A 27,543-nucleotide genomic window follows, 5' to 3' on the forward strand; every position below is an offset into this window, starting at 1 on the left:
GCAGCCCTGCAGGGAGCTGCTGGCCGGGGCTGCCCTGGCCGTGGTGCTTCTTTGCCCCCGTCCCGGTGCAGCCCCGAGGCCGGGGCCCAGCCTGCTGCTGCCACCCGCGTCCCCACCCGCGTCCCCACCCGCGTGTGCCCCGTTCGGGGTCAGCAGCGAGCGGCCCTGCCAGCTGCAGAGCTCTGGGACAGGCCTGGCCGGGTGGCGGCTCCCAGCTCCGCCATCCCAAGGCACGACATTTTCGCCAGGCTCTCTTCGCGCCAACAAGAAATAAAGGGCCTGGGAGCAGCACGGGGGGGTTCTGCAAACAAGCGGCCGTGCCAGGATTCTGTGATTCTGCGATTCTATAAAGCCATGGTTCTGTGGTGCTAGGAATCTGTGATTCTGGGCTTCTCCGGTTCTCTGATTCCATGGTTCCGTGCTGCTGTGATTCTGTGCTGCTATGGTTCTGTGGTTCCATCATGCTGCGATGCTGTGGCTCTGTGGTTCTACGATTCTATGGTTCTGTGGTTCTATGGTTCTGTGATTCCATGGTTCTAAGGTTCTGTGGTTTTATGGTTCTGTGGTTGTGTTTCTGTGACGCTATGGTTCTACGCTTCTCTGTTCCTGTGATTCTGGTTCTGTGCTCCTCTGGGTCTATGCTTCTCTGTTCCTGTGCTTCTCTGGCTCTGTGCTTCTCTGTTTCTCTGGCTCTGTGTTCCCTTCCCGCAGCACCTCTCCCCACCCCGTACCCCGATGACCCGCAGCACCCCACCTGCCCGCCCTGCGGCCGCCCAGCACCGGGAGCCGCCCGTTGGGTGCCGCGGGCGCCAGCCCCGGGCCGTGCAGCCCCGGCCGCCCTCAGAGCCCCAACACCGCGACGCCGGGCCTGGAAGGAGGCGGAGGCAGCGCCCCAGGCCCCTGCAGCCCCCCGAGAGGGCCCGGGCTTCGTGGGGCGACCCAGCTCAGGCGGCGAGGCAGGAGCCGGGGACCGAGGACCTCTGCCCGGTGTCACTGCCCGTTTGGGAATAAAAATGAGGGTTTTGCTCTGGTTTAACTGGAGAGTGGCAACAGGGATGGCGTTAAGGGGAGCCCCCGCTTCACTGCGGGGGTCCGCAGCCCTCACAGCGCCTCTCCGCCGGTCCCCTCCGACGGGATCAGCACCGTGGGGAGGCCTCAAGCAGGCCGCCATGACCACCCGGGAGGCCTCACGGAACTACACTTCCCACAACCCCCCCCAACCCCGCGGCGCAGCGGGCCTACAACTCCCGGCGCTCCCCGCGCGGCGCGCGGCCTCCCCGCGCCGCCGAACTACGACTCCCGGCGTGCCTTGCGCGCTCGGGGTCCGCCCGCCCTCCTCCCCCCCTTTGCCCCGCGGCGCCCCGATAAAGGTTCCGCGCCGCCCGCCGCGCGCCTCGCTCAGGCGCTGCCCCGGCAGAGGAAGGGCGGCGGCGGCGGCGGGGGTCGGGGAGGCGGGAGGGGTGGGGGGGGGGCGGCGGCGGCGAGGCCGGAGGAGAGGCGGCAGCGTGGCGGGGGCCGAGCGCGGCCCGCGGTGGGGAGGGGATAGCGGGGCGGACCCGCAGGACATGGAGGGCGAAGGCGCCCCTTCATGGCGGGGGCCCGGCGGGGCGCTCCGCGAGCTGTGCCGCTCCTTCGGCCACTACAACCGGCACCTGGCGCGGCTGCAGCACAACCTGCGCGAGACCAAGAAGTTCTTCCGCGACGTCAAGTACTCCCAGGGGCACCCCTTCGCCTCCGCGACGCCCGCAGAAGGATCCCCCGCCGCCGGCTTTGGGGACGGCTCCCCCCGAGATGGCGGTGAGGGGGGGGCCGGGGGCGGCGGGCGGGGCCGGGCTGGGCTGGGTCGTGGGGGGGGGGCGCCCTGAGGGGCTGGGGGGGTGCAGCTGGGTCCGGGGGGGGGCGAGGGGTGTGTGGGGTGAGGGGCTGGGGGGGAGAGGGGGGCTCTGAGGGGTGCAGCTGGGTCTGGAGGTGGGGTGGGGGGGTCTGGTCTGTGGGGTGGGGGGTGTCTGGGTGTGTTATGGGGGTGCAGGTGGGCTTTGAGGGGTGCAGTTGGGTCTGGGGGCACGGGGACTGTGGGTTGAGGGGCATCTGGGTGTGTTGTGGGGTCTAGGTAGGCTGTGAGGGGTGCAGCTGGATGTGGGGGTTCGGGGTCTGTGGGGTTCGGGGGTTGTGAGGGGTGCAGCTGGGTCTGGGGTCTTGGGGCCTGTGGGGTGGGGAGTAAGGGGCAAGTAGAGGGTGGTTGGTTGTGCTGTGGGGGTGCAGTTGGGTCTGGGGGCACGGGGACTGTGGGTTTGTGGGTGTCTGGGTGTGTTGTGGGGGTGCAGGTAGGCTCTGAGGGGTGCAGCCCCGTGACAGGGTGCTGTTGAGGGGCTGCGGGCTGTGCTCTGGGGTTCAGAGGGGCTGTGGGGTTGGCGTGCACGTAGGGAAGTGGGGTGACTTGGGGTGGAGGTGAGAGGGGCTGTGGGGGCAGGTCGGAGTGTGGGCGAGGACTTGGGGGGGGGCTGGATCCTGCACGGAGGTGTGGGGAGGAAGGTGAGGCGCCCCCGGTGCGGGGTGGGCCTCGCAGCGTGGTTGTGAAGCTTCGTCGGGGGTGCTCGTTCATCCGCTTGATCTTCATCTGCGGCTGTTGACAAACATTGCTGCTGGTTGGAGACCTCCTGCCGTGTGCAGGTCCTCCTATTCTATAAGACCGTCTTGTGAGGAGAGCTTAGCGTGACATTAAATATATATATATAAAGGTCTTCTTTATTTGTTTCCAAATGGTTCATGAGTCATCTCCGTTGGCTACTTGTCTGCGCTTGTTTTATGCTTATAATTCTGGTTTGAAAATTGAAGGGTTGTTGAGCTCTCCTGTCAGTCTGTGTCAAAAAGAAGTGAAGTGTTCCACGTGAACTTTCGGAACAGAAGTGGATAGCTGTCGAAAAATCTGGTCTGTTTGTTTACATCTTTCTGTGACTTCAAAGAAGCAGGAACTGGTCGGTTTCGCTTGCTTTCTATTAGTCTAAACGCTGTTTGAGTGGCAGCACTCAGCTGGAGGTGTTCTTCTGTTTGGGTACTTCTTGTCCAGCATTGCCAGCCACGTATCAGCTGCGTCCTGAAAGTCTGCTTATGGGGCTTTGTGGGTGTGGAGGCAGCATTCGTTAAATATTCCTGACATGGGTACGTATTTCACCAAGTGTCCGGCCTGTTCTTCTTACCACAGAGTGCTCGAGACTTCCTAGCTGTCAAATACTCACCTTGAGCTGGTTTGAGTTTATATTGAATGTGGTGCCAGTTGGCCCTTAAGTATCAGGACTTCGGGAAACGCGGAGCGCTTTAGATCTTGTTTGTGCGAACAGTAATAACAGTGCAGGCTCTTGGTTCGGGCTTTCAGACAGAAGAAGTTGTATAGCATTCACTGTTCTTAAGAATAAAACTTAAATCAGTTGTTTTCGAGCTGTTATTAAAGTGGCAAGGTGTTCCAGGTGGGTATGGAGCAAGGTAGTAAACCTGCTCCAGGTTAGGTGAGGAGCTGAGGTGGCAGCCTTGAGGGGAGTGTGGAAGGAGGGGGAGGATGAAGAGCAGGGCTTGGTGAAGGATGGAGCCTGGCTGTCTTCAGTGAGTCACCGGCAAAATAACTGTGAACCAATGCGGGTATATATGTGTGCGTGTGCGTGTGTGGATGTTGTAAAAGCATGAAAAGACACAAGCCTTTGAAACCCAGAGCACTGGTATAGCTTATTGCCTGTGTGCCTGAATTACCACCTCTGAATGGAGCTTCTTGTTTCTCGGCAGTTTCGGTTGATTATAGATTTCCAGCGCTCTCTGAAACTTAGCGGATGCTTTCTCTGTTAATAAACACTTTTTCCTCTTTCTAACACGGGGAAATTATTTGAAGTGCCAGAGTTTGAGGCACGTTTTGTACTGGCTCCGGAACCATTTTTCCTAGGCTCTGCCCTACAAGTGGTTTCCCATTAAGCGGCGTTTTGATAAATCAGTTCCAAAGACTGCTCGCAGGGCTCTGCGGAGCGTGGAGGTGTGGATGCCAATGGTTTGTGAAATGGGTAGGAAGCGGGAAGTGAAATGGACAGGACGCTTATTGCCTGCAGTTGAAGTGGAAAAATAAACTGCGAAAGTAAATCTAGATGTCTTGGAAACAAAACACATGTGCGGATTTTGCTTTTGGGACACCCGCAAAGCTGTTGCAACAGCGTAGAAACGTAACTGCCCTTTGAATCAGCAGAGATCGAGCGACCTAAATGCAGCCTGGGCCGCTCCGTCTGAGAACAGCCCCAGGAACCCGCCAAGCTGGGCGATTAAAGGAGGAAATGTGGCCCACCTTCCTCTGCTGAGGAGGATGACGAGCAATGTTTGGCAACAGTGGAGCGTCGCTTACCAGGTGTTTCCTCTGTGGCCTTAGCACCAGGACATATTCCTTATGGTAAGAGAGGGAAAATAACTTCAAGGGAGAAAGGAGTTGTGAAAATAGAAGCACCGAACCAAATCCTGCCTGCTTTGTCGTGAATAGTTTTTTTTACAGTGACTTGTTAAAGGGCTGTGCCAACCCTGCAGCTTCAGCCTGGGCAGGTCTGACAGCTGCTTGTTGAGTTTTCACTTGGTTTCCTTCTTGGTGCTGTTAGCGAACGTGCTTTTTACAGAGTCAGTATGAAACAAGCCTTAATTAGGGATTCAGTAACGTTTTTTTCTACTGTATGTAAAGGTACTAAGGGAAAAACCAGCAACTGTGCTTTGTACTAGCTGTGTTTTTCTTTGTTCTGTGCTTGAAGCAGTTGAAACTCTTTGACCTAGGAACCGGAGGTGTTTTTTTTTTTCCCCTGTACATTTCTTGCTTTCCTTCGGGAAGTAAACTGAGCTGCACCTTTTGCCCGGGTAACCGCGGCATCTCCAGAGTGCTGGTTAGTAGCCGTGGTATTATTTTAATGAGTGTGTGCTGGGAGAGAAGCCCTGGGCCTGGTAACGTGATGGTTCCGCACGTAGGTGTGTTTTGGGGGGCGGCGGGGAAGGGGGTGGATTAACCCACGGGCTTGGAGGAGTTCTTGTCCTGGTGCTGTACTGACCGAGGCTGTGAGTCCGGGTTAAAATGTGACGGTTCTGCCTGTGATCCCCCAAAGGTCGGTTAGGCTTCCCGTTGTGCTGGCAGGTCCCTAGGCATGAGACGAGCTTTAGGACTAGGTACTGTGCGGGGAGGTGGTGGGGAGGGTTCTCGTGAAGAAACTCCTCAAATAAAGACGGTAGAGAAATGAGATGGGAAACGCAGTCAGCCCGCCTTAAAAAGGGGGCGAGCGAAGCGCTAAGGGCATCGGCAGGTTCGGCAGATTCAACCTAAGGTTGTTTTGCCGAGACTTGGGCTGAATTCTGGGATGAGTCTGGGTGAGAGACTTCCTTGTTCTCGCACAGGCTGCCTTTCATCCCAAGGGGTTTAATCGGATGCACGCGCTTAAGGACTCCCCTGCAGCCAGTTGTCTGAGTGGTTATCACATGTCTCCAGCTGGTACGGTACGCGGGTGCCGTGCAGCGCCAGGGGAAGTCTTTGATAAAGTCCTGCTACGGGCAGGAGGTGCTCGCACGGATGGGAACCTCGCCGCTTCTCCTCAGCGAGCGGGTTGTGAATCTGCTCTTCGTTAGGTCAGCGCCGCGGGGGCTGTGTTCTGCCCAGCTTGTCGTGCCTTCCTTGCCGAAACCGACTGCAGGAAACTCGTTCCGTCAATGCCGTCACAGGGAGGTTGTGTGCGAGAAAGGTGCCTGAAAGATAGGGTATTTATTTGTACGTCCCTTCTGTGCTTCGGTGGCTTCAGCTGAGCTGCTGGACTTCAGTCATCTGGCGTTGGCAGTAACGTACAAATGCAGAAGGTGCCCAGAACGAGCAGAGGGTGAAATCTGCTTCTTCCTTTCTTGTTAAAAGCCCGTGTAAAGGAGACTTCGTGGCCTGTACAGCTCCTTCCAGAGCTGTTTTTTTTTTTTTGTGCTTGATATCTGAAGAGCGAGCTTGAATTCCAGCTGGAATTCAACAGATGTAACTGGATCAAAGAGATCTCGTAGACGAAGGTCTAAATGGGCCATGTCTGGGTTTTTGCTGATTTCTTGGTGCACTGCTAGGCAGGTCCTGCCCTTCAGCCGCTTGATGTGGCCGCTGCTGTGGCTGCATGGGCTGAAAGGCTTGTCTGGAGTCAGCTCCAAGAAGCGATGCCTCCCGTAACCATTTGCAGGGGTTCCTTGGTGTGCCAGAGGGACGCGATCTCCCCAGGCAGGGCTCGGGGGGTCTCCAGGCTGTTGGTTTATGGGGGTCAGGTTGTGGGGCCGAGGTGCAGGGGTTGTGCCGGTGTTGCGTGGGACGGGGCTCTTGGTGAGGGGTTCCTAGAGCAGGCCTACCTCCAGATCTCAGGCTGGGAGGAGAGGCAAAGCTTAGGTAAGATCCCAAAGAAGCCCTAAGTTGGCTGTAAGGCACAACCAGCTCCAAGTGGTGTTGCTCGTGGTTTGAATTATTTTAGTTTAAATAGAGGAGTGCTCTCAAGAGGAGGTCTGGAATGACTGGTGCCTGCCCTGTGGTTGGCAGAGGTGCGAGTATCCTGGTGTATCGGAGAATCTTGTTTTCTTGGGCCTCGAGATGCTGAAACGATTTTGGATGCCAGAATGTGACTCATTAAAGGAATTTTAATAACCGTGGTGAAACGGGGCCTTCCCCTACAAAATCCCTGCTGGTGCTGCTCAGCTGGGCTGTGTCTGAGACTACCTCGGTGCTGTTCTTGCTGCCCTGCCTGATACCAGGCACTCGGCCGGGTAGGCAGCGTTCAGGCTTGGCAGTCGGTTTCAGCAGCGGCGTCTCGATCTGGCGTTTCGTTCCTGGGTGCCATCTGCCTTCAGATCTGGAAACACGGGCCAGCTCTCTGGCTGCGGTGGGACACTGGCTGGTTTGTGCTCGGGAATCGTGCTGAAGGGCAGCAGATGGGGAATTTGTATTCTTTTTTTTTTCTTTGTACTGCCAGAATTATTCTGTTGCCATGTGTAAGGTAACGCAAAGCTCCTTAGGCTTCAGCCGAGATGACTGAGCGTGGGAAAAGCTGTATTTAGTACTTCTAAAAGAGCTCAGAAGCTAAATTCAATACCGAGACTGTGTTTTTTCCAGCCTTACTCTAGTAAGGCAAATGCAGGGAGCTGCAGCATCGTGGACTAAATTGAAACAGCCCGGTTAGTGGGATGTTGTAGCTGATGCTTCCCATGGCAGATGGGTGAGGAGAGCGACTGCGGGGAGTTGTGGCTCCTCTGCAGGAGACAGAGATGCTCAGCAGTTTCCTGCTGCAGCCTAAATGTTTGTGAAGTTGATAATATCTGGCAAACGGTGCTGATTGAGACCAGCTCTATAGATCGCGTCCTCTGGGACGGAAAGGAGAGATGTGTCGGCAGTGCAGCCGGAGGGAGGAACCTGTTGCTTAATGCATTACGGCCCGCGCCGAGAGCCTGCTGGCTGCTAGCAGAGCGTCCTCCCTGGGGCTCAGCGCTGCCCGGGCTGAGGAAGGCACGACAGCTTCTTCTGATGCCGTGGCTGTATTTCCATCATGGGGGATTGCTGGCAGAAGCTGTTAGTTCTGCTGCCACTTGCGAGAATGCCTCTTTTTGAGGCTGGGGGGGGTTTGCTGCTTTAATGCCGGTGTTCTCGGTCTTTGGTCCATGAGTTTGTCCAAGGATGCTCTTGGGAACCGGTAGATGTAAAGTATTTACCCCTTGTAAGTGTGGGTGGGGCTGTCCCCGACTCATAGCTGGTGCATTTGTTTCTGCTATGTGATGGGAGCCTTGTGGACCGGCGAGGCATCAAACCTTGGGGAGAGGTCGCTGTAGGGACCCGTTAGGCTTCCCTGAACTCTGGAGCAAGGTGAAAGGCTGTTCCACCCCACAGGTGAAATCAGCCCTTTGGTTTCAGCCGTGACAATTGTTTCCTCTTTGCTTTTAGGGCCTACGGTTAATCTTCCACTAACCTGCTTAAGAGAGCTCTGTGTAAACACTTTCTAGTGAAATAACTGGGGAGAGCTGTAGCAAACTTGCCTGGTGACTTGGTGCGAATCAAACTGCTGTGGACGGCTGTGTCGATGCAGTGAAAGCACTTAAATGGCTGACGTGAGCTGCAGGATGCTTAAGCAAATTCTTGGTGCTGTGTGGCCTGCCGTGGGGCAGTGATGTCTGTACTGTAGCATTCAGCTGGCTTAGAGATACGAGAATTATTGTTCAGCCCACCTGTTCTCACGCAGTCTGTCCTCAATTTCAGGGCAGAACTTCATTTCCTTCCCTCGCCACGAGGAAGAGCACCTCCAGCGGACTGTGAGCTGGCACCCTTGCCTTCTGATTCTTGGCCAGAACTGTAACGCCAAGTGCCAGTTACTCAACATACTGCTGGGGGAGAAGCTGCTCCCTACCACCAAGATCAGCAGCGAGGAGAACTGTAAGAGGCGCCGGATCCGTTTCACGCATGGGACACAAACACGGCTCAGTCTGGCGCTTCCTGAGCAGTACGAACTGGTCCATATGATGGCAGCCCACCGGGGGCAGTGGGACACGATACCAGAGGAGGACTTAGAAATTCGTGGGGACAGCGAAGATCCTGCTCACCGGATAGCAGAGCTGGAGGTCATGCTGCCGTACTCACTGCTAAAGGTAACTGGGTGTCTGTGTACCATTGCAGTAATGAATTCATTAAGGCGTAGCAAAATTACATCCATAATAAAGCTAAAGGTGTCAGCTCTCAAGCACAGGAATATTCCTAGTTAACGAAAGAGAAACTGGAAGCCTGGTGTCTTTTTAATCTCCATCCTAAAGGGCTTGTAAGAATAAAGCTTCTTAATTCCAACTTCTGATGGAATGAGCTGACTTCATGGGAGTGGCTCTTACACTTCTGTGATGTCAGTGGAGGTTGAAGGCGTTTGGAAGACGAAGGTGGGAGTCCGTTCTCAGGGCTGTGTGTGATCTTGCTGGTACGTTGCTTTGTCAGCCACCTTTCACTTACTTGTGAACCACGTTCCTGTCCTGGAAGTGTTGTGGTTTGGTGCTTAGCAAATATCTTTAAAGATGAGTGTTGAATTTCATTGGTTTTTGTAGCTTTGGTAAGCTTTCTTTGCATTTCAGATCTTACATTGAGGTCTTGTTGCAGTGTAACACAGCCTAGAGCATTGTACTTTGGCAATCAAACATCCACAATAACTTATTCTTACCTGCAAGTTGCTTATGTGCAAGGAATCTGATCTGTGCTCACACAAATAAGAGTATGAACTTTATAGCTGGAGAGTGAAATGTCAAGGTGACGCTTTTCTTGGGCATCTGAATTGAGACGTGATTGTAATTAGGCACAAAGTGGAGACGCGGTCCATCTTCCTCAGGTTGAAAAGCTGTACAAACCTGGACTGCAGCTGAAGTTGGCAGCAGCCAAGTCAAGGCTACGTTGTAGGGTGTTTGTGGCTTTCCATATCCACTGAAAGAACAGAAATACCATGTTTATAGGCTGTACGCAGCGTCCACCACCTTCCTGAAGAGCACCAAATCTGCTGCTGGTGCTGCAATGTAAATGCCTGTTCTGGATCTGCGTGTAAAATCCTGCCGTGCTCTTGCGTAAGAGTATTACCTTTACATTAATTTTACCGAGATGGTTTTATATGGGTCAGTTTAACAACACTGCAGTTTACAGCCCTCCTTACATCTAAATTTCTCATGAGCGACAAAGATCTCTCTGTCTGGCCTTGGTTATGTTTAGGACGTTTAGATGAAAACATCTACTCAGATTAATTTGAAAAGGGTTGGTGAAATAAAAAGCTCTTCCACTAGAAGGAGAGGGAGGGTGAATCACAGCTAGCCTCAGATTGAGTCAAAGGATTCCTTACATAAATTTTAGGGGCTAAAAAGGAATAACAAAACTATATTTTTAATGCTGATAGGAGGGCTTAGGCATTTTAGCAGCTCATCGGGCTAGGGATAGCTTCTTGTTAAATTACTGGAGTCCGGTGTCCTGCTGAGAGCCTTGTTGTCTCTTTCACCCTTCTGGCTAATGTGTGTTTTCTAGCTCTGCCTAGCATGCACCAAGAAAACAAAGTTAAAAATACCAGCTAGTCATGGACACAGCTTCTGTAATTAATGGAAGATATATCTGGAACGGTAATGGATGAGGTTTGTTGGACATTGTCCAAAACTGTGTCTGCAGAACTACTCCGAGAGAACTTCTGCTTTTTATTACCTTGGGTAACAAAGCTGGTAGTCTAATAACAGTTGCGTGCTTGACAATAACATGATAGTCAGTGCAGATCTCAAGGATTTAGCTTTGCCCAGAAGCCAGATAGCTTGGAGGAGCTCAGCACCTTTTGGGCAGAGAGGGAGGGAAACCACTCTGAATTTTACCCCACCTGATACCTAGAATTCCTGGTTTATCTGTTTTTTTTCTTCCCAATAGCAGAGCGCTTACAGTATAGTACTGCTTCATGATAACTTTATGTTCTAGGTGTTGGGAGGGCAAGGAGACCTAGCAGTCTTGCTGGTGTTTAAAATGTTTCCAGGTCCTTCACTGGGGACAGTTTGAGGAGTTGAGGATGCTTTTTGTTTACTGCCTTCGATTTTGACATTTGAAATCGCGTTCATTCTGCATAATGGGAACACTTGTCTACCAGTGGGATACCATTAAAGGGCCCTCAGTGGCTGCAGGATCTGGGGAATGCTCCGCAGCCCTTCAGGCCTAAACATCTCTTACCAAAAGCCTTAATTGCCCAGGCCGGCTTGGCCACCTGGGTTGCACGCTGTGGTTTTGTGCAGACGCTGCGTGCTGACTCACGCTTCTTGGGGCAGGTACTCGCTTGCTAAATCTAAACTCCTTAGCCACTGCTCCAGCGAGGAAAGGTTAACAGGACTGAAATATATATGAATTCAGTCACAAAAGAAGTCTATAATGTGATGTGAACTGCTTTTTACGTTGAACCCCAAGTGTAGCACCCTGGGTTTGGTCTGATAACCTCTCGATACCTGGGCTGGGCCCATGCTTGTTTTGTGTTACTGAGGGATGTCTTAATCACAACTTGTTTCGCCGAAAAGGGGTGAGGAGGAGGGAGCCAAAAAATTCATTTGCTTGGGTTGTCCCCTGGGAGAACACCAGCTTGTGCTATGAGGTGTGTGAACTTAGGGGTTTTTTGGTAAATGACCAGGGAAGAAAAACACTGGCAAAGCTGCTCTGTCCCTTGGGGATCGCTGTGCGCAGGAATGCATCTGGGTCATGGGGAATAATCCATCAAGCCAGACAGATTATTAGATTTGCAGTGGAAGTAAACAGTTGGTTCTTTCCCTAAATCTTATCAGTTGAGCCTAGATGCCCAAACAGCCTTCTGTGAGGTAGTGCTTTCCATCTGGATGGTACAGCTCAATCAGGGGAGGGTAGCCGAGCTGAAAGCTTCCTTTCTCATGCCTTCATTTTGCTGTGTGCTTCGTTCTACTTTGAGCCTTGGACTCAAGGTTTTAGCCAGGGCTTTGAGGGAAAGAAGAAATTTCAGCTGCTCTGGCAGAGCTGGAAAATGCATGAAGAAATGCAAGATGGCTATGTGAGCTGCAACAGAAAAATTAAATTGGAGTTTATTGTTGCGTTTCTTAAGGTACTGTAGCGATGATTCAGGTCATATTAATTAGTAGTTGTTACGAGCAGCAAGAAATGTGGCTACATACCTGTGGAGTTATTTTAAAGTACATCCTGCTTAAAATCTCCTCCTTGAGAGTATTTTTGACATGTTTGGCAGTGGCAGTACAGAAACATGAAAGGTTTCTGTTCTGGCTGAGATGCTCTTCCCTCCACGCAGCACTGCTTTACTTTGGGGTATGCTGAGATGCTCCTGCCAGGTACCGGCACCCAGAACGTGAGGTTGTCCCTCCTCTGTCCATTTACACGGGAATAGCCGAGGGCAGAAGATACTGAAAACACCAGCAGCCTGAAATTTCTTCCTTCTTTGTGAGACCTGTTCTCTGCTTCTGGTTTCGCTGGCTTAGCGGTGTCTTACAGGGGAAGATTTCATGGTCAGAAAAAGAACGTTGCTTCTCAGAGTGTTGGGTGAGGGTGTACGCCCTTCCAGCAGAGGTAAAACAAAATTCCCTGATCAAGTGGGGTTCAGCGTCACTGCACAAAACCAAAACAAAAGCTTTGTAGGTCTGTGAAGGACAGCAGTACCTGCTGGAGACCAGAGGTATCGCTCAGCTTACCTGCGATTCTCTAGGTTAGTTACCTGGCCTCTGACCGGAGTCCTCATGGAAACAGAATAAGCTGGCAAGATCTCAATAAATAAGTAAAAGGAAATAAAATCAGCTGAGGGACGGGCTTAAAAATTTCTAAATATATACTTTTATACACCCCTGGAATCTCAGATTAAAAGGGAGGCTATGAGATTACCTCTCGATGTAACAGATGCAGAGTACCTGTCTGGCTTCAGTGATTCACAGCCTGTCCTTGGAAGGCAGGGTCTTCAAACTGGCTTGGAATAAAACTGAGCTGGGCCTTCAATCATAATCCGCTTGGTATGTGTTTGGGTAGAAATCTGACTCAATTGGGTTAGCTTCTCAGCACCTCGGTTAACTAAACAGCGATTGAACTGCCCAAAGCTGAGCGGAATAGGACGAGATCCTGTTGGGATGTAGCAAACAATTCCTCATTTCCAAACGAGTTAAAAAGAACTTAGCTGCTGACTTAAGCTTAGTAAAATGGCACACCTCAGTGGTCCCGGGATGCCTTCAGTGGGACTCGGCTTGTTGTGTTGTAGCTCGAGACCTGCTTCATCCTGGATTTTAATTTTTTGGTTGGGATATGGGAGGCAGCAGCCATCCTGGCCTTGCAAGTCCAAGCCCGTGGATGTATACGTGGGGTGTGTGCACGGTGTCCTTCTTAAACCCGTGTCGTTGACAGCCGCTGTACAGCTGCTGAGCAGTGCATCATGCTTTTAGTGGAAGAGCTGTGACTTTGTGTACCTGGAGCTCAGATTGCTAGGTAGAAAGCTGTGATGTTTATATAAAAAATAAGGACCTTTTAGTTAAAGAAACTACGAATGAGGTTACTTCACAGTAATTTCATGCGTACAGCCATGTCAGAAGCGTTGAAGTGTGTTTATAGTGTGTGACCTTGTGAGAACCAGCTGGGGAATTTCAGGAATCCGGCGTGATTCACAGGTAGTCCCCGGACGGGAGGACTCGATCCCCGATAGCTGCATGGACAGCGTCAGAACTTCTGCAGGACATCAACTGAAAAAAAAACAAAGGCGGGGGAAGAAGTGCTGCTAACGTTCCCTGGAAAAGCCGGAGAGGCCTCTATGGCAACAGAAGGACCAGTTGCTCGCTGCACTCTGTTCCCTGCGTCGGTTTTCTCCCTGTCTCCTAGAGACAGCGCTGGCTTCCTCCTTTGTTTACAGGCGCTGGCGTGAGTCACCCGTCCCGGGGAGCCCTGCAGGCTGCGCATCCCCTGCTGCGCCGGCTCCTGCGCCTGCGGCAGGTCTGCTTCAGCGCCTGGCAGTCCCGTGGCAGTAATGACTTCCTGCTATCTCGGGGAGCAGCTCGTACGCGTGGTCAAGGCATTTAAGTAACTCTAGGGAAAAATGATTGAAGAAGGCTTAATTATAGCCCCTCGTTGGGAGCTGGGAGCTTCGGTTCGTCTTCAGTTCCAAGCCTTCAACACTTGCTTTCGTTATTTTAGTGAAGTGATGCATGAAATGCCAACGCTGTTCTCACATATCCAAGGGTGATTACCGTCTCCTTGCTTGTAAGAGAGAGGAGCGGTCTTAAAAGCGCACTTTTTTAGTAGGATCGCTAAGAATTAGTGTCAGCAGGAAAGCGAAACTCTGGGTAGTAAGAGAATAAATGAATAAAATCTCCTAGGTTTGGCTGGATTTGCAGAATGTCACAGATAAGCTTCTCACAACCATGTGTTTCTCCTCCCAGTCTTCTGGCTGGGAGCTCTTTGGAAGAGGGTGGTGGTGGCAGCGGTGGGTAGTGGAGTGCTATCTGCTACGCTGAAAACTGACAGCACGAACATCTCCTCAACAAGCTGCAGACCAGGTAAACATCAATGGGAGGTCGAGAGTATTTACTGGGAGAGGTTGTTGCAAAATGGGGCAGGCATAAACCAAAGAACAACAGCTATTCTGTGACAGCACTCCCCTGGGAAACCTTTTCTAAGTTCTGTTCTCAACGAGGCCAAACCTTAAAGGCACTTGGTGCAAAATAAGAGTTTTGGAGTCAGTGGGTACTGATTAATTCCTGGCTGCATCTCTGCCACTGGGCTGTCATCAGCCTTACAGGTAGGCTATGTACTAAGGCATGCTGCTGTGTGTGAGACTCCGTAACTGTTGTAAAGGGTGCGAACGTATTTTGCGCTTTGTGAATGAATTGCAGTGCATTCTTGCCTCTGTTAGTGTTAAGAAGGATCTGTACAAAACTATTTTTTACCTTCTTGCTTGTTAGGAAGTGGACATTGTGGTAGCACCGTGTCGTGGATTCCAGTCTGCTGAAGCCACCCTGGGAGAGTACATGAACCAGGTCTTGCTCGTTGTCATCTTTGCCATCAGTGAGGCTGAACTTTCGTCTTCAGACGAGAACGAACTGCGCGAGATCAAAGAGAAATTCTCTTTGCCCATTTTCTTCTTCAAGGTGCCAGAGTCAGGGGCGGAGCTGATCTCTCCCAGAAAAACTGATAATGAAAAGTCCTCCCTCTACTGCCAGCTGATGGACCTGGAGTACCTGAGCACCAACCACTGCAGCTGCGGGGCGCCCAGTCCTGATGCCGATGCCCAGAGCATGTTGGTGGAGCAGTTTGAGAAGCTCCGTCTCCTAAGCACTTTTTCCAGGCAGGTGCTTCAGAAGCATCTTGTGGAAGCAGCCACCAGCTTAAACGAGGTGCACTGCCGCTGCCTGAACATCTTCATCAATCAGGCTTTCGACATGCAGCGAGACCTGCAAATCACTCCCAAGAGGCTGGAGTACACCCGCAAGAAGGAGAACGAGCTCTATGAATCTCTGATGAACATTGCCAACCGCAAACAAGAGGAGATGAAGGACATGATCGTAGAGACTCTTAGTAATATGAAAGAGGAGCTCTTGGAAGATGCTGCTAATATGGAATTCAAAGGTAACTACTGGCAGGAGAGTGATTGGAACAAATTGGTTGGGGCTTTAAAGGAGAGCGATGGGTAATGGTTGTAGTCTGCTAAGGGATGGTTAAGTGGCGGTCTAGACAGGTGACTCTGCAAGCCAGCTCCGAACTGATACGCAAAGGTATTAGTTCTGTGGTACCTAGTGGGTAGAAAGCACTGTCCTTAAATCTGAGATCTCAAAATATGAGGTCTTGTTTTCTTATAAATCAGATGGTTTTCCCCCTTCTAGCTTGCTGCATGGTTTTAGGCAGGGTATTTTACTTCTCTGTTTTAATTCCCTGTTCTGCAGAAGAAGAGAATAAGTCTCAACTTTACCTCAGCCAGCGTGTTGGGACTTGGGAATAAATCCATCCTAAGGAAAAAAAGTTTAGTTTAAGCAGTGAAGACTTGATTTGTGCTTTTTGCTTGATTTCTTTGAGAGAGATTTGCATTAGACTTCTGAGTATAGAACCAGCTAAGAGGAAACCCTTTTGGGTCGGTAAAAGTTTCTTTAAAAAAAAATCAGCGTAGTGTGCTCCTGAGGCCTGTGCTTGGCATTTGGTGTGCGGTCTGGGAAATGTGGGGATTCTCACTGCATCTTACGAGTACCAGTATTCCTAGGAACACAAAAGCTGGAAGAATATGTGAGGGCGTTAGGTGTGTGAAGGGTGACGTGCCATCTAAATCCTGTCTGCAGGAATACGTGGCGTGTCATAAACATCAAAGTGACAGTTTGAAGGTTGGTACTCTACAGCTCTCCTGCTTGCGAAGCCGAGGTTTACTCTAACAATTGTTTCTCTTCAAAGGAAACGTGCTTCTCTGGGCTGGTAGGGAAATACTTTTCTACTTAAAATCAAAAAATAACTGTAACCTATTGACTTAGAATATAAATTATTCTCTATGGTGTGAGAGGCCAAAATTGTAGATATTTTTGTCTTGCCCTATTTTCCCTGAATTTCAAACTGTAATGCTATGTCCTGGGAGGGAGAGGAGAGAGAAATGGTGAATTATGATTAATCCTGCAGGTTAGCATCTGGATCTTTTTGCTTCTGCAGGTGGGAAAAGGATGAGATCTTCCCAGTTTCTTGAAATGTTTTTTTGTAGTGCCCTTGGAAAATGAATTCCTCATAAAGAGCTTGTTTCAGTTCTAACACCAATTTGTGTGCTAGGAGAAACAAACCAAAAAAACCTAGCACATGTTAAGGGCGCAGTCAGTGTGTGTTAATTCTACCTGTTTAGGGCTGCTGTTACTCCATTTTCAGAGGGGTAATAATCATTCCTGATACTTTGTCTGTCTCACTAGAAGGGATACTCACCTATAGAGAGCTGCGGCACTGCTGTGCCTGAGTTCAGGATTCTGTATTTGCAGGAGAGTGTTTAGGGACAGCACAGGCCAAAACACCCGCGTACATATTTGTTTATACACAAATGAAACAAGAAAAATCACTTACTGAGAGCCAACAAGATGCTACGCTCTATTTGAAGTAATATCCTAAAAGGAGGAAGGTGTTATTTTGAGGAGCTAATGCCATCTGCCGATCACTGCATTTGTTTGAAGTAGGCTAGAACTGTTGTTGGTCAAAATCCAAAGACAAGATCTGCAGCTCCTCGTAGTAATCTGGTACTGTTCAGACTGGTTGCAGGGCACGATCAGCGATTTGCTCTGTTTGTTTAAAAATACCAAGTGATAATCAACCTTCTCAAGGTTCCAGGGAAAAAGAAATCGGGTAACCAGCCTGGCTGGTATATCACTCGTCATAACATCCAGCAGTGCTTATGGATTGCGGTGCGGCTTGGAAAAGTTCCTGACCTGTAATTTTTTAGATAGAAAACCAGCATTGTGCTTCCGTAACTGCCCTCTAATTTTCAGGGCGATGGTTGCCTTGTCCTCACTGTACCACTGTAAACCTGGAGTGGCTGCAGAATGCTTGCATGGAGTCCATCGGGTCTTGCAGCATCCTGCAGATTCAAACATCAATGAATGGAAGCAAACATCAGAATACTTTCCATCTTGGTCAGATGTGATTTTTAGCTTCCTTGAAAATGGAGTAACAGTATGTGCATTCTTGAAGTTACTCTAAGGCTTTTGTGTATTCTAGCACAGCATAGGAAACTTAATCGAGGTCTGTAGGATTGGTTTGGGGACCGCGTGAAAAACCGGCCTTGTGGCACTAGACAGGCAGACTGACAAAAACTTTAATCCTTTGTGAACAGCCACTCCGTGGGTTCTTCTGTTGCTCATAGGTTTCTTTGTATGAGTTAAATGCTGCTTGCTTCAGGTTATATCTGGGTTTAAAGCAAACAATGAGCCTTTGAAGGATCAAAACAGTGAAAAGGCCTTTGGAGCAGCTGCCTGGAGTGGTGCTGTGCTGTAGCTCTTCTGCAAAACGTTCACAGCAGCTTTCAGTAGCCGGTGTTGTAATGGCAATGTGCTGAGTACAAAAGATTTCTTTCTTTTCTTCTGTGCAGATATCATAATTCCTGAGAATGGGGAACCTGTTAGTTCCAAGGACATAAAGTGTTGTATTAAGCAAATTCAGGAACTGATTATTTCTCGATTAAACCAAGCAGTTGCCAACAAGTTAATTAGTTCAGTGGACTATCTCCGGGAGAGCTTTGTAGGGACTCTGGAGAGATGTCTGAAGAGTCTGGAGGAGTCTTGGGAGGTTTCAGTGCATCCTGCAAGGAATTTGGAGAAGTCGAAGGATGTTTCTGTACACATCACAAGCAATTATCTCAAACAGGTATGGTGGCTCAGATGGCTATCTGGAATACTAGAGTAGCCTTTTTTTTAATCCTGATGTAGCAAGGGTGGGAGGAAATGGAGATGCTGAGTGACATTAGAGAAACACAGCTTTGTGGTGTGTGGGGGGGGACTGGTGTCATTAAGGGAGGTGCTAAAACTTGGGAACAGTTTTATTCTTAAATTTTCACTTGCAGGCCTAGCACTTACCCGTCTTAAATCTGTGTAAAGTGAACAAATCACAGCCTAGAAACTCCTGTGAGCTTAATAAAAATAAATGAATTGAACTAAGTGAACTGTGGAGTGTTCCATATAGTATCTTTTTTTCATTTTTGGAGGGTGTAGCAAATATTATAGTGAGTGTAGCTTGCAAATTTCCCGTACTTTTGTCTTTCCCCTGCTTTCCAGATACTGAATGCCGCCTATCATGTTGAAGTCACATTCCACTCCGGCTCAACAGTAACCAGGATGCTGTGGGAACAGATCAAACAGGTAAGGGCATTTTATTACTTTTAGTAGGTGTCAGTGTGGTGAATTTCTTGGTGCAAAAAATATTTAAATACTCATGGCTCTCCTCTAAACTTAGGCTTTGGGCACATGCATTGCAAAGCTGTTGCTTTCTTGCTTTGCACTAAGGCTGTGCATATAGATTATTCCTGGGAATGCTAATATTTAATTTAAAGCAAATACCCCTTTGTTTCTTCCTTCTGTTCTGAAACAGCAAAGGAATGAAGAAGAGTGTTTTGAAACTTTTTGCTGTTTATGTTTCAGATAATTGCTTGGGTTTGAGGGTTTCTTGCATTTTTCATTTGTCTTGTAATGCTTCTTGAATTTAGTTCAATTCACTGTTCTCCCTCCGGAGCAGACTTCCTCAGATCTTTGTTTTAAATTTGTCTGTTAAAACACACATCTTTCTGAAGTTCTGTTCTACGAGCTGTTGATGACATACGTGGCCTTCCCCCTCCTGAGTTTTTTGTATGGATGGCTGAGAGGAATGTGGGTTTTTCCCAGATAGGTGCAGTGTGGACTGAATGGTAACAAACCTTCAGATTCCTTCATCGGCAAGGGAAGGATCCAGACTGGGTGTGAAGCAGCTGGATTTTTGTGGCTTCTAATATAGGGCGGAGAAGGGCAGCTTAATCACCCAGCAATTAAGGGAAGTGGTGCATACCAGCACCTAGGACTTCCACACCAGTGTGTCCATCCGCAAAGAGCTGTGTCACTGCAGCTTTCGCCATTTGAGGAACATCTGTCTTCCCGAGGCTCTGGCTTACTGAGTATGCTTACAAGCTGAAAGCAGTCTGTTCTGTTGTGAGCTTTGAAGCAGTTCACAACTGTCTTCCTTAAGATCCCCTTGTTCAGGGGCATTTATTCCATTACGGCTCCAGATGTTTCTGCAGCCTGATCAAGTAGCAGCCCCTTGCTGGGGACTGAGCCAGCCCTTGCCCTGTGCCACAACTGAGGTTGTCCAGGTGGTGGCTGTGTAACTACATGCCTCCTTGGTCAGATTTGAAAGGGTGATTGGCTTGTAAGAATGGGCAGAGGGGATATTCAGAAAGATCAGATCTCTTATTTATTGTGTGTATGTGCGCAACTCTGATCAGTATCTCTAAATCAGTCGCTGTAGGGTAACTAACCTAATTCTGTGTGCAAATGATGGTATTGTTACAGGGTGTCTAAGGAGTCTGGGTAAATTGACCGGCCTTTTGCTTTTCTGTTGTAGCGCCTTAATTCTGTTTCCTTTTTTACTAGATAATCCAGCGGATTACATGGGTCAGCCCACCTGCCATCACCAGCGACTGGAAGAGGAAAGTTGCCCAGGATGCTATCGAGAGCCTCAGCGCATCCAAGTTAGCCAAGAGCATTTGCAGCCAGTTTCGAACCAGGCTGAACAGTTCTCATGAGGCTTTTGCAGCTTCCCTGCGACAGGTGAGTAAGGGGCTGTTAAGATGGAAATCTTGTTTTGTACATTGATGCTCTTAGCGGATTTTTAATGGCTAGAAGAGCAGTTTTGCAGTTAACAGCACGGTAGAGGTGGTAGAGTTGATGCGAGTGTCCTAATACAAGATTCCATTTTTAAACTAGGGATGCTTTAAGTAGGATCCTCTACTCAGTTGTGCAAGGACCCTCAACCCTGTTATACTAGGGTTTTGGACCAGGCAGGATGACAGCTATGTGTGATACCTCTTACAGCTAGAAGATGGCCATTCTGGCAGGCTGGAGAAAACAGAAGACCTGTGGCTGAAGGTGCGGAAAGATCACGCTCCTCGGCTAGCACGACTCTCGCTGGAGAGCAGGTCCCTTCAGGATGTGCTGTTACATGGTGAGCGCTGTGCTTGATGTTCTCAGTGTTCTCTTCTATACCCTCCTATTTCTGAAGCAGTCAGTGGGTGTAAACGGGTGGGAGGGATGTTTTGCTTTGCACTAAACCACTTCAGCGAGCTTCCATCTGACACATACTGAGTACCTTGAGTTGTGCAGCTGCTAGCCTGTGAAAAGCTCTAGGCTGCCAGCCTGACAGCGTACCTCTCATATAACATGAAGGAATAAACACATTTTAATTTCTGATTACGTGGATATTGTGCCTTACAGGCAAACCAAAGCTGGGCCGTGAGCTGGGCCGAGGACAGTATGGCGTGGTCTATCTGTGTGACAGCTGGGGAGGGCATTTCCCTTGTGCACTGAAATCTGTTGTTCCTCCAGATGAGAAGCACTGGAATGACCTTGCACTTGAGTTTCACTATATGAGGTGCGTGTTGTAAGTGCTTTTCTCATTCCGTACGGAAACTGCTGCAAACAAACATTATTTGCGTAGGCAGAGCCTTGCTGGCTGTATTTCTACTTTGCACTCAGTGAGTTGACCTCGTGAAATGCCAAGCTGCAGTTTCTAGCAGAGGCAAGACAGTTTGCTGGTGTCACTGCAAAATGTAACAGGCACAGAACGGTGGGCAGGGAAGCTCTTTCCTGTCCTAATCTGATTCTCTGGTATCTATACTGTTCAAATGCTTGCTGGTTTTCAGATGAAATTAGAATTAGTGGAGTACGATAGCAAACAGTTCTTTCTCCCTATATTTCTGGTGTTCTTTTTCCAATCTTCGTCTTCTCTAAAGTCACAAAATAAAATGATGGGTCTACACTACAGAAACTGACTTGGTCTTCAGTTAAATAGCTGCAGGCAAGTGCTGCTGTAGAGGCAGCTGAAATAATAGTGTTTCTTTGGTACTGTAAGCTTTAATAGGCTTTCTTTAATCTGATTAGATCAGATGGTACTATGCTGTTATGGTCATCAGAACTGTGGGTGCTGTGATTATTTACACACGTGGCACGTGGATAGCATCGCTATAGGTGGATCTTATTCTTGTTGTACTGAAGTTGCAGCTACTGGGCATTTTTCCTTTAGAAGGCGAGGCTTGCGGGGTGGAGAGAAGGAGATAAAAACGCCCACCTTTCTGTGCTGAACTTGTTATAGGTCTCTACAGTCACACGAGCGGCTCGTACATCTCCATGGTTCTGTGATAGATTATGGCTATGGAGGAGGTTCCAGCATTGCCGTCCTATTGATAATGGAACGGCTGCACAGAGACCTCTATACAGGACTGAAGGTAACAGCAGTCTGGGTGTATGTACAGTTTAATGTATGCATTTAAAAAAAGCCTAAATATCTGTTCATGTGTGAAATAGGCAGTGTTGAAGTGAGGAAGCGTGAGGTGTGGCTCTGTCTGCCACGTCCCTCTTCTGAAGGGGAAAATTCTGTATGCTAAATGCAGGGTTGTGGATTTTTTTTATTATGCAGATAATTTTTTTTTTCTGGGGTGTTCTGGGGCTGTACATAGCATCAGAACTAGACTTCATTGGTGCAGTGGTGCATATTCCTTGGTCTCAGTCCATGTGCTGGAACATCTTGTATCGCTGCAATGTCAGAAGTCATGTGGCTTTGTTCTTGGCCTTCCTGTCTGCCTGTTCCTTGGGCTTTCACCAAGCTCTTATGTCTGTTTCTTTAAAGTTTGTAAACTCCTCAAGTGTGCTGAGGCTACAGCAGCATGGTTACTGTTGTTGAAAGGTAATAAGCAAGACTACCATCTCTCAACCGGTAAAACCAGTGCACAGGGAAAATAGGAGTAGCTCCCCTCGCTTCTGTTGCCTGGTGAATTTTTTGGGAGGATGGTCTTGCAAGAGTTAAAAGAATTGGATTTTGATGTTTTCTTGGTAAATAAGAGTAAGCAAAAGTAACTTCCACTTGTAGGAATTAAGTCTGCTTGTTTATTTTTTCAGGCTGGGCTAGAATTAGAAACACGATTACAGATTGCCTTGGATGTGGTTGAAGGAATCCGTTATCTTCACAGTCAGGGACTTGTGCACCGGGATATCAAACTTAAAAATGTCTTGGTAAGGAAAACTTTTGATCTGACTAATCCTGAAGTCTTATGAGGCCCTTTAAGTGGGAGGGAGGAGCGTGCTATAAATGAAGTAATAGCATTATTCATATATCACAAATTGAAAGATTTTATCGTTAGCAACAACTGGTCTTGCAGTAGGGTTTTGTAGCTCAATTTCAGTCAGAGCCTAGGGGAAAAGGAACAGTAGAGTCTCTTCTTTTGAAGGTAGAGAGCTTGAGCCACAAGTAAGACTTCTAGTTCCTAGCCTTATTAAACCCAAACCACACCCTCTGTAGAAGACGAGTGAAGACGTGTTTTGTTGCTGAGCTTAGCTAGGTAAGTGTCAACGAGCAGCCAAGCAATCAGAGAAGCTTACCTGAGAACAAATGTTCAACCCTTCGAACAGACACAGCTTAAAACTGTAATATTAAAAAGCAGTAATACAACTGGGAAGTATGATTATCAGCTGCCTGTGTATGAATTCTTCTACAGCTTGACAAAAAGAATCGAGCCAAAATCACTGACTTGGGGTTCTGCAAACCAGAAGCTATGATGTCTGGCAGTATTGTAGGCACACCTATTCATATGGCTCCTGAACTTTTTACAGGTATGCATGTGGATTGGATCCACTACTGTCTCACTCTGGCTTGTATTTTGCAGGCCATTACCTTAAACTAATGCATCAACTTGCTTATGAAGGGAAAAATAATTAAAAAATGGGTCAGAAGACTATGCTTACAATGCATAATATGTATTGTCTTTTCATATTTTAAGTCTTAAATCTTTGCTTACTTGAAAGAGGTGAGAACTGTTGGATCCAGAAGCTTTGCTGAAGTGATCAAAACTCTTATAACTATTAGTTTTCCAATTGTTAAGTGGAAATATTTGTCTTTCACAGGTTAATACTTCAGAAAGGGTCCTCTGTTTTTTGTATAGCTGATGAGTAAAGAATTTCTGAGCTGTTGCGAACATGCAGCCTATGTTCACATTCACTGTGCTTCTGGCAGACACTTTATCTAAAATTGAAAGTTTCCTATGCGAGCATCCTGCAGTAGCACTTAAAGGTCCACATCAGGTTCAACAGAGTCCTTCTGGCCTGAGATGGTTTCCCTGCTTTGACAAGATTGCAACCAAACTGAAGCAATCCTATTTGTGTTAATTTAGAAACTATTATTCAAGTGGTTCTCAGTACTAATAAAATACTTGTGACTAGCAGGCCAGATCTTGATCTTACAAAGACGTGAGTATTGGCTTAGCCCTTACGCACTTACTGTGCTCAATCTTTTCTTATTCAGTGGGTGAACCTGCTATAAACCAGTAGTTGCCAAACTTCTGGATTGAGAGGCTGCTGTTAGCTCTGTGGACTCCTGGGCTAGCAGCAGAGCTGAACAGAACTGAGGGTCTTACAAACGTTTGTGTATGATTCTCTAGAATGCACCTGACCTGCAGTGGTCTGCGAGCCTCAGTTTGGGAGCTGCTGGTACAAGTTAAGTGTACAAATTCTCTGAGAAGGGAAGGTCTTCAGCTTATCCCTCCACTTTTAGCAGTAACGCCTGTTAGGCTGCGAGGCTTCATACAAGTCCTACCTCCTGGTAATGAAGTTGTGGTTTTAATCTGAGGATGTGGAACACTGAAATTAGTTTTGCTCGGTTTCCAGTGATGAAGATTTTTTTTTGCCCTGCTGATCAGATACATATATTTGTCACAGGAAAATACGATAACTCAGTGGATGTTTATGCATTTGGCATTCTGTTTTGGTACATTTGTTCGGGACATGTGAAGTTACCAGAAGCTTTTGAGAGATGTGCAAGCAAAGATCACCTTTGGAACAACGTTAGAAGAGGTATAAATGGCTTATGTTGAACTCTATTGGGTGACATTGTGCTTGTGTAAAACTTGAGAGGAGGTGAGGAAATAGATTTTTATCCTCTTGTAACTGAAAGGTAAAAATACAAGTTGTATTCTTTCATTGACTGTCTAAAAATTAAAATTTATTTATATCTTGGAAATGTTCTACTGAAAATCTAGCTAAAATTAGCAGGGGTGAAAGGAGCAGGCTTTCCGTTAGCTACCTTCTTGCCATAGTGTCACAGGAGCTGTGCTAACACACCACCTAAGCATTGTACTGCTGCGCAGGGTTTATGATGTAAACCGGATCCCAGAATCAGCCAACCGTGGCCTGATCCCCTCAGGAATGCTTAATCCCTCGCAGCTCCTGGAGGCCATGGTGATCTGTACATTCAAGTGCTTAATGTGTGGCATGGAGGGGAAGCTGTCAGTGGTGGGCTGCATGTTGAGTAAAAGGCTGATGGTTGTTCCCCAAAATATAAACTTACTTTCACATCAGGCCGCTGTAGGGTTAGCTTAGTATTGTGTTTTGAGGTAGCTTAATCCTTCATGCTGCAAGGTGATGTCAGAATGCTTTACTGCTTTGTGTCTTTAGTTGCTGTCCATATAATCTCTCCCTTCTCATGTGAGAAAGATTAACTCAGATGAGTGAATCTTGTGTTTGGTCAGAAGGCCACGTACACTACACTCATTGCTTGTTCCCATCATGAATTTGCTCCCAAAGGTACTACTACAAGTGCTTGAGGGGGAATGCCTTTTTTTTTTTAACTGGGGAGAGTACTCATTTTGTTTCCAAATCCTCATGAAGAAGGGGTTTTCAACCTGCACCAAAGTAATGAACATCAGACAGTTTTCTATCCTGGTTGACAGTAACTGGGTTCCTCTCCCTTTTCCAGGAGTTCGCCCAGAGCGCCTTCCCGTGTTCGATGAGGAGTGCTGGCAGCTGATGGAAGCCTGTTGGGATGGAGATTCCTCCCAGCGCCCTCTCTTGGGGATTGTTCAACCTATGCTGCAGGGGATCATGGACAGGCTCTGCAAGTCAAGCTCTGAGCACCCAAATAAAGGGTTGGATGACTCTACTTGAAAAGGAAGCACAGAAGAATTCTTGATTATGGGAGAATTCTGAACCCCTAACTGCAGATGGCTTCTTCAGATGCAGCTTTTTGTGGCTAACATGAGTGGGACAGGCAATAGCAGCCAAAAGGTTGCTTGTAGAGGTGCGACTCTGGGCGTGTTTCATCTTGAACAGAGGCCAGAGAAATCTCCCTGGGACACCCTATTGATGCTAGTTACCCCGCTGCAGCTTTTATTACGGAGTGGCACAAGTAAAATAGAAAATCCACTCCGTTGAACTGAAAGGGGTTTTTGCCAATCCCACACAAACACCAATCAAAGAAAAGCATCTTGTGTGTTTGGGTAGCATCTGTGTTGCTAGGAGCTGATCATGACAGTCTTTACTCAGTAAAGTAAAAGCTCTCTTCCCATTAACTGATGGCCCTAGGTGGCCTTCAGTCAACACGTCACTATCCCAATCACTTAGATTGGCACCAATTACAGTGCAGTCAGAGTGGAAAAAAAAAGAGGCTTTAGGCTTGAAGGCGTTTAGAAGCTAAGAGTGTCTATCTGTATTAGCTTCTTGCAACACTCCAAATGTTTACATTGACAGGAGCAAAGCTTCCATGTTTTACCTAAGGGGGATTATCTACTGTTCCACTGCAGTTAAAATACCCCAAGTTATAAGCTATTTATCTCTTATGTAGCCTTCACCCCCTTACTTCTGTAAACAAGCTCTTTTCTGGTAGTTTTGCTTCATAACAGTTATTTAAATATCTGAAGAAACCTGACCTTTCTTTTTTACAGTCTTCTGGTAAAATGGAAGACTGCTCAGAGATTACATATTGTAATAGAGAAACATAAAGTCATTACATCTAATGACTGTCCATGGGGGAAATGCCAATTCATTTTAATTAAATTTGGGCTTTGAATTCGTTGTGAAGGCAGTAACAGTTTTAAATTGTGCTAACTATGACAGATGTATTTTTAAAATAAGGTTTCTTCAGCTTTTTTAAATTCACGTGCTTGGTGAGAGCATAGTTGAGGGAAAACAGGTCATTCATTCTTCAGTAGCTGTGTATTGTGGCCGTCTCCATTCATCTGATTGCTTCACTCTGGGATCTCTAATTTGGCTGTATTGAAAAGAAAAAATGGGGGGAGGGAAATCCTTGCAAGGAAGGTATGGGTTGGGGTGATCCTGGAGCCCTTATGAAGAGGGCTGCTCTTGAAAATATCCTTGCCCCTTGTCTTTTGCATTTCTAGGGCAACATACCTGTGGGGTGGAGGCTGAAATAGAAACTGCACCTTGTTTACTACGTGAGGAAATAGTGAGTTGGCAAGTTCTCCCTAAGCTTACTGTTCTTCCCAGCTGCAGGGGATGGTCACCAGTGGCTTTGTTTCCCAGGAAAGCTAACATGCTGCATCCAGAACAGTGTAGGCATGTGGAATTCCTGCACCCCGTTGCTGGAATTTATTGTCTAGTACACAGCAAAAATACAACTGATAATCTGCCTGTTAAACAGCTTGAGCAAAGGAAAGGGATACGTAACCCTGCAGTATTAGTTTAGTTTAAATCTTCCCTTCTTTGTGCAATAAACAGAATTAATGCTTTTTTTATATAAACTTTTTTTACTTACCTGCATGTGTGGGCATTTTTCTGGTCTGTGATGGCATTACCAGTGCGGTTCTATATAGATACAGCTGCTCCAGCTGCCCTAGCCAAAGGTGCAGCGACCAAGAACCACATGCGCAGAAGAACGAATACTTTTCCGAAGTAGAATTGCTAGGCATTTCACTGCCTTGGTGCACGTCCATGCCACCAATGACACTAATAGTATTAACTCTTTTACTGTGTGCGGTGGTTAGTAACCTTACCTACAACTAGGAGAGTCGACGTCAGTCTCTTGCGGTTAATAGAGATAGTTTATGTAAATAATAAATGTATGAATAAAATTTAAACCTCTGTATATGCAATTCCAGAAATGTCTTGTATAGCTCTTCCTATGTACTATCTCCAGGCACTTATCTGATGCATTTTTTTGTTGTTTGTAGCTACGTTGATGTCTTGTTTCCATTTGGTTTGTCTTCTTGCATGTACAGCATCACAGATCAGCAGGTTTTCTCAGACTTAGCACTGCTACTTCTCTGCACCTTTTTTTTTCCAATGGGTATAAAGTTCTTCCTGGCTGAACATGTTTTGAGAGGCTTCACACATTCTGTTTATCCTTTAAATCAGTATTTTTTCCCCCTGCCCTCACTTAGAACAAAGAAAAAGCTATAATGAGAACTTGAACATTCCTCATTCTCTAACCAGAGGCATGGGTCTGCAGTTATATGACAAGATGGGGAAGTGGGACCAAACCCAAGTCCTGTTAACCTTGGATGGTGAGCTGAGCAGGTACTCTTC

General features: G+C 47.9%; 1 protein-coding gene across 1 annotated transcript; it reads left to right on the plus strand.

Moving 5' to 3' along the window:
- Positions 1–1,471: 1,471 nt before the first annotated feature.
- Positions 1,472–27,334, plus strand: DSTYK (dual serine/threonine and tyrosine protein kinase). The gene is made up of 13 exons (XM_040536154.1): positions 1,472–1,797; positions 8,258–8,643; positions 14,449–15,112; positions 17,586–17,860; positions 18,268–18,351; positions 19,612–19,788; positions 20,053–20,182; positions 20,452–20,608; positions 21,329–21,461; positions 22,132–22,245; positions 22,728–22,842; positions 23,944–24,078; positions 24,980–27,334. Exons 1-13 carry the CDS (start codon positions 1,566–1,568, stop codon positions 25,165–25,167), a joined length of 2,790 nt encoding a protein of 929 aa, XP_040392088.1. The 5' UTR covers positions 1,472–1,565; the 3' UTR covers positions 25,168–27,334.
- The last annotated feature ends 209 nt before the right edge of the window (positions 27,335–27,543 follow it).

The sequence above is a fragment of the Cygnus olor genome, chromosome 24 (assembly GCF_009769625.2).
Source record: "Cygnus olor isolate bCygOlo1 chromosome 24, bCygOlo1.pri.v2, whole genome shotgun sequence".
Taxonomy (NCBI): Eukaryota; Metazoa; Chordata; class Aves; order Anseriformes; family Anatidae; genus Cygnus; species Cygnus olor.

What these genes read in the sequence shown, in the direction of transcription:
- DSTYK (XM_040536154.1), top strand. Translation starts at nt 1,566, where the DNA reads ATGGAGGGCGAAGGCGCCCCTTCATGGCGGGGGCCCGGCGGGGCGCTC. An exon ending in CGGCTCCCCCCGAGATGGCG is followed by an intron (nt 1,798 to 8,257) that starts GTGAGGGGGGGG and finishes CCTCAATTTCAG; the next exon opens with GGCAGAACTTCATTTCCTTC. An exon ending in TTGGAACAACGTTAGAAGAG is followed by an intron (nt 24,079 to 24,979) that starts GTATAAATGGCT and finishes TCCCTTTTCCAG; the next exon opens with GAGTTCGCCCAGAGCGCCTT.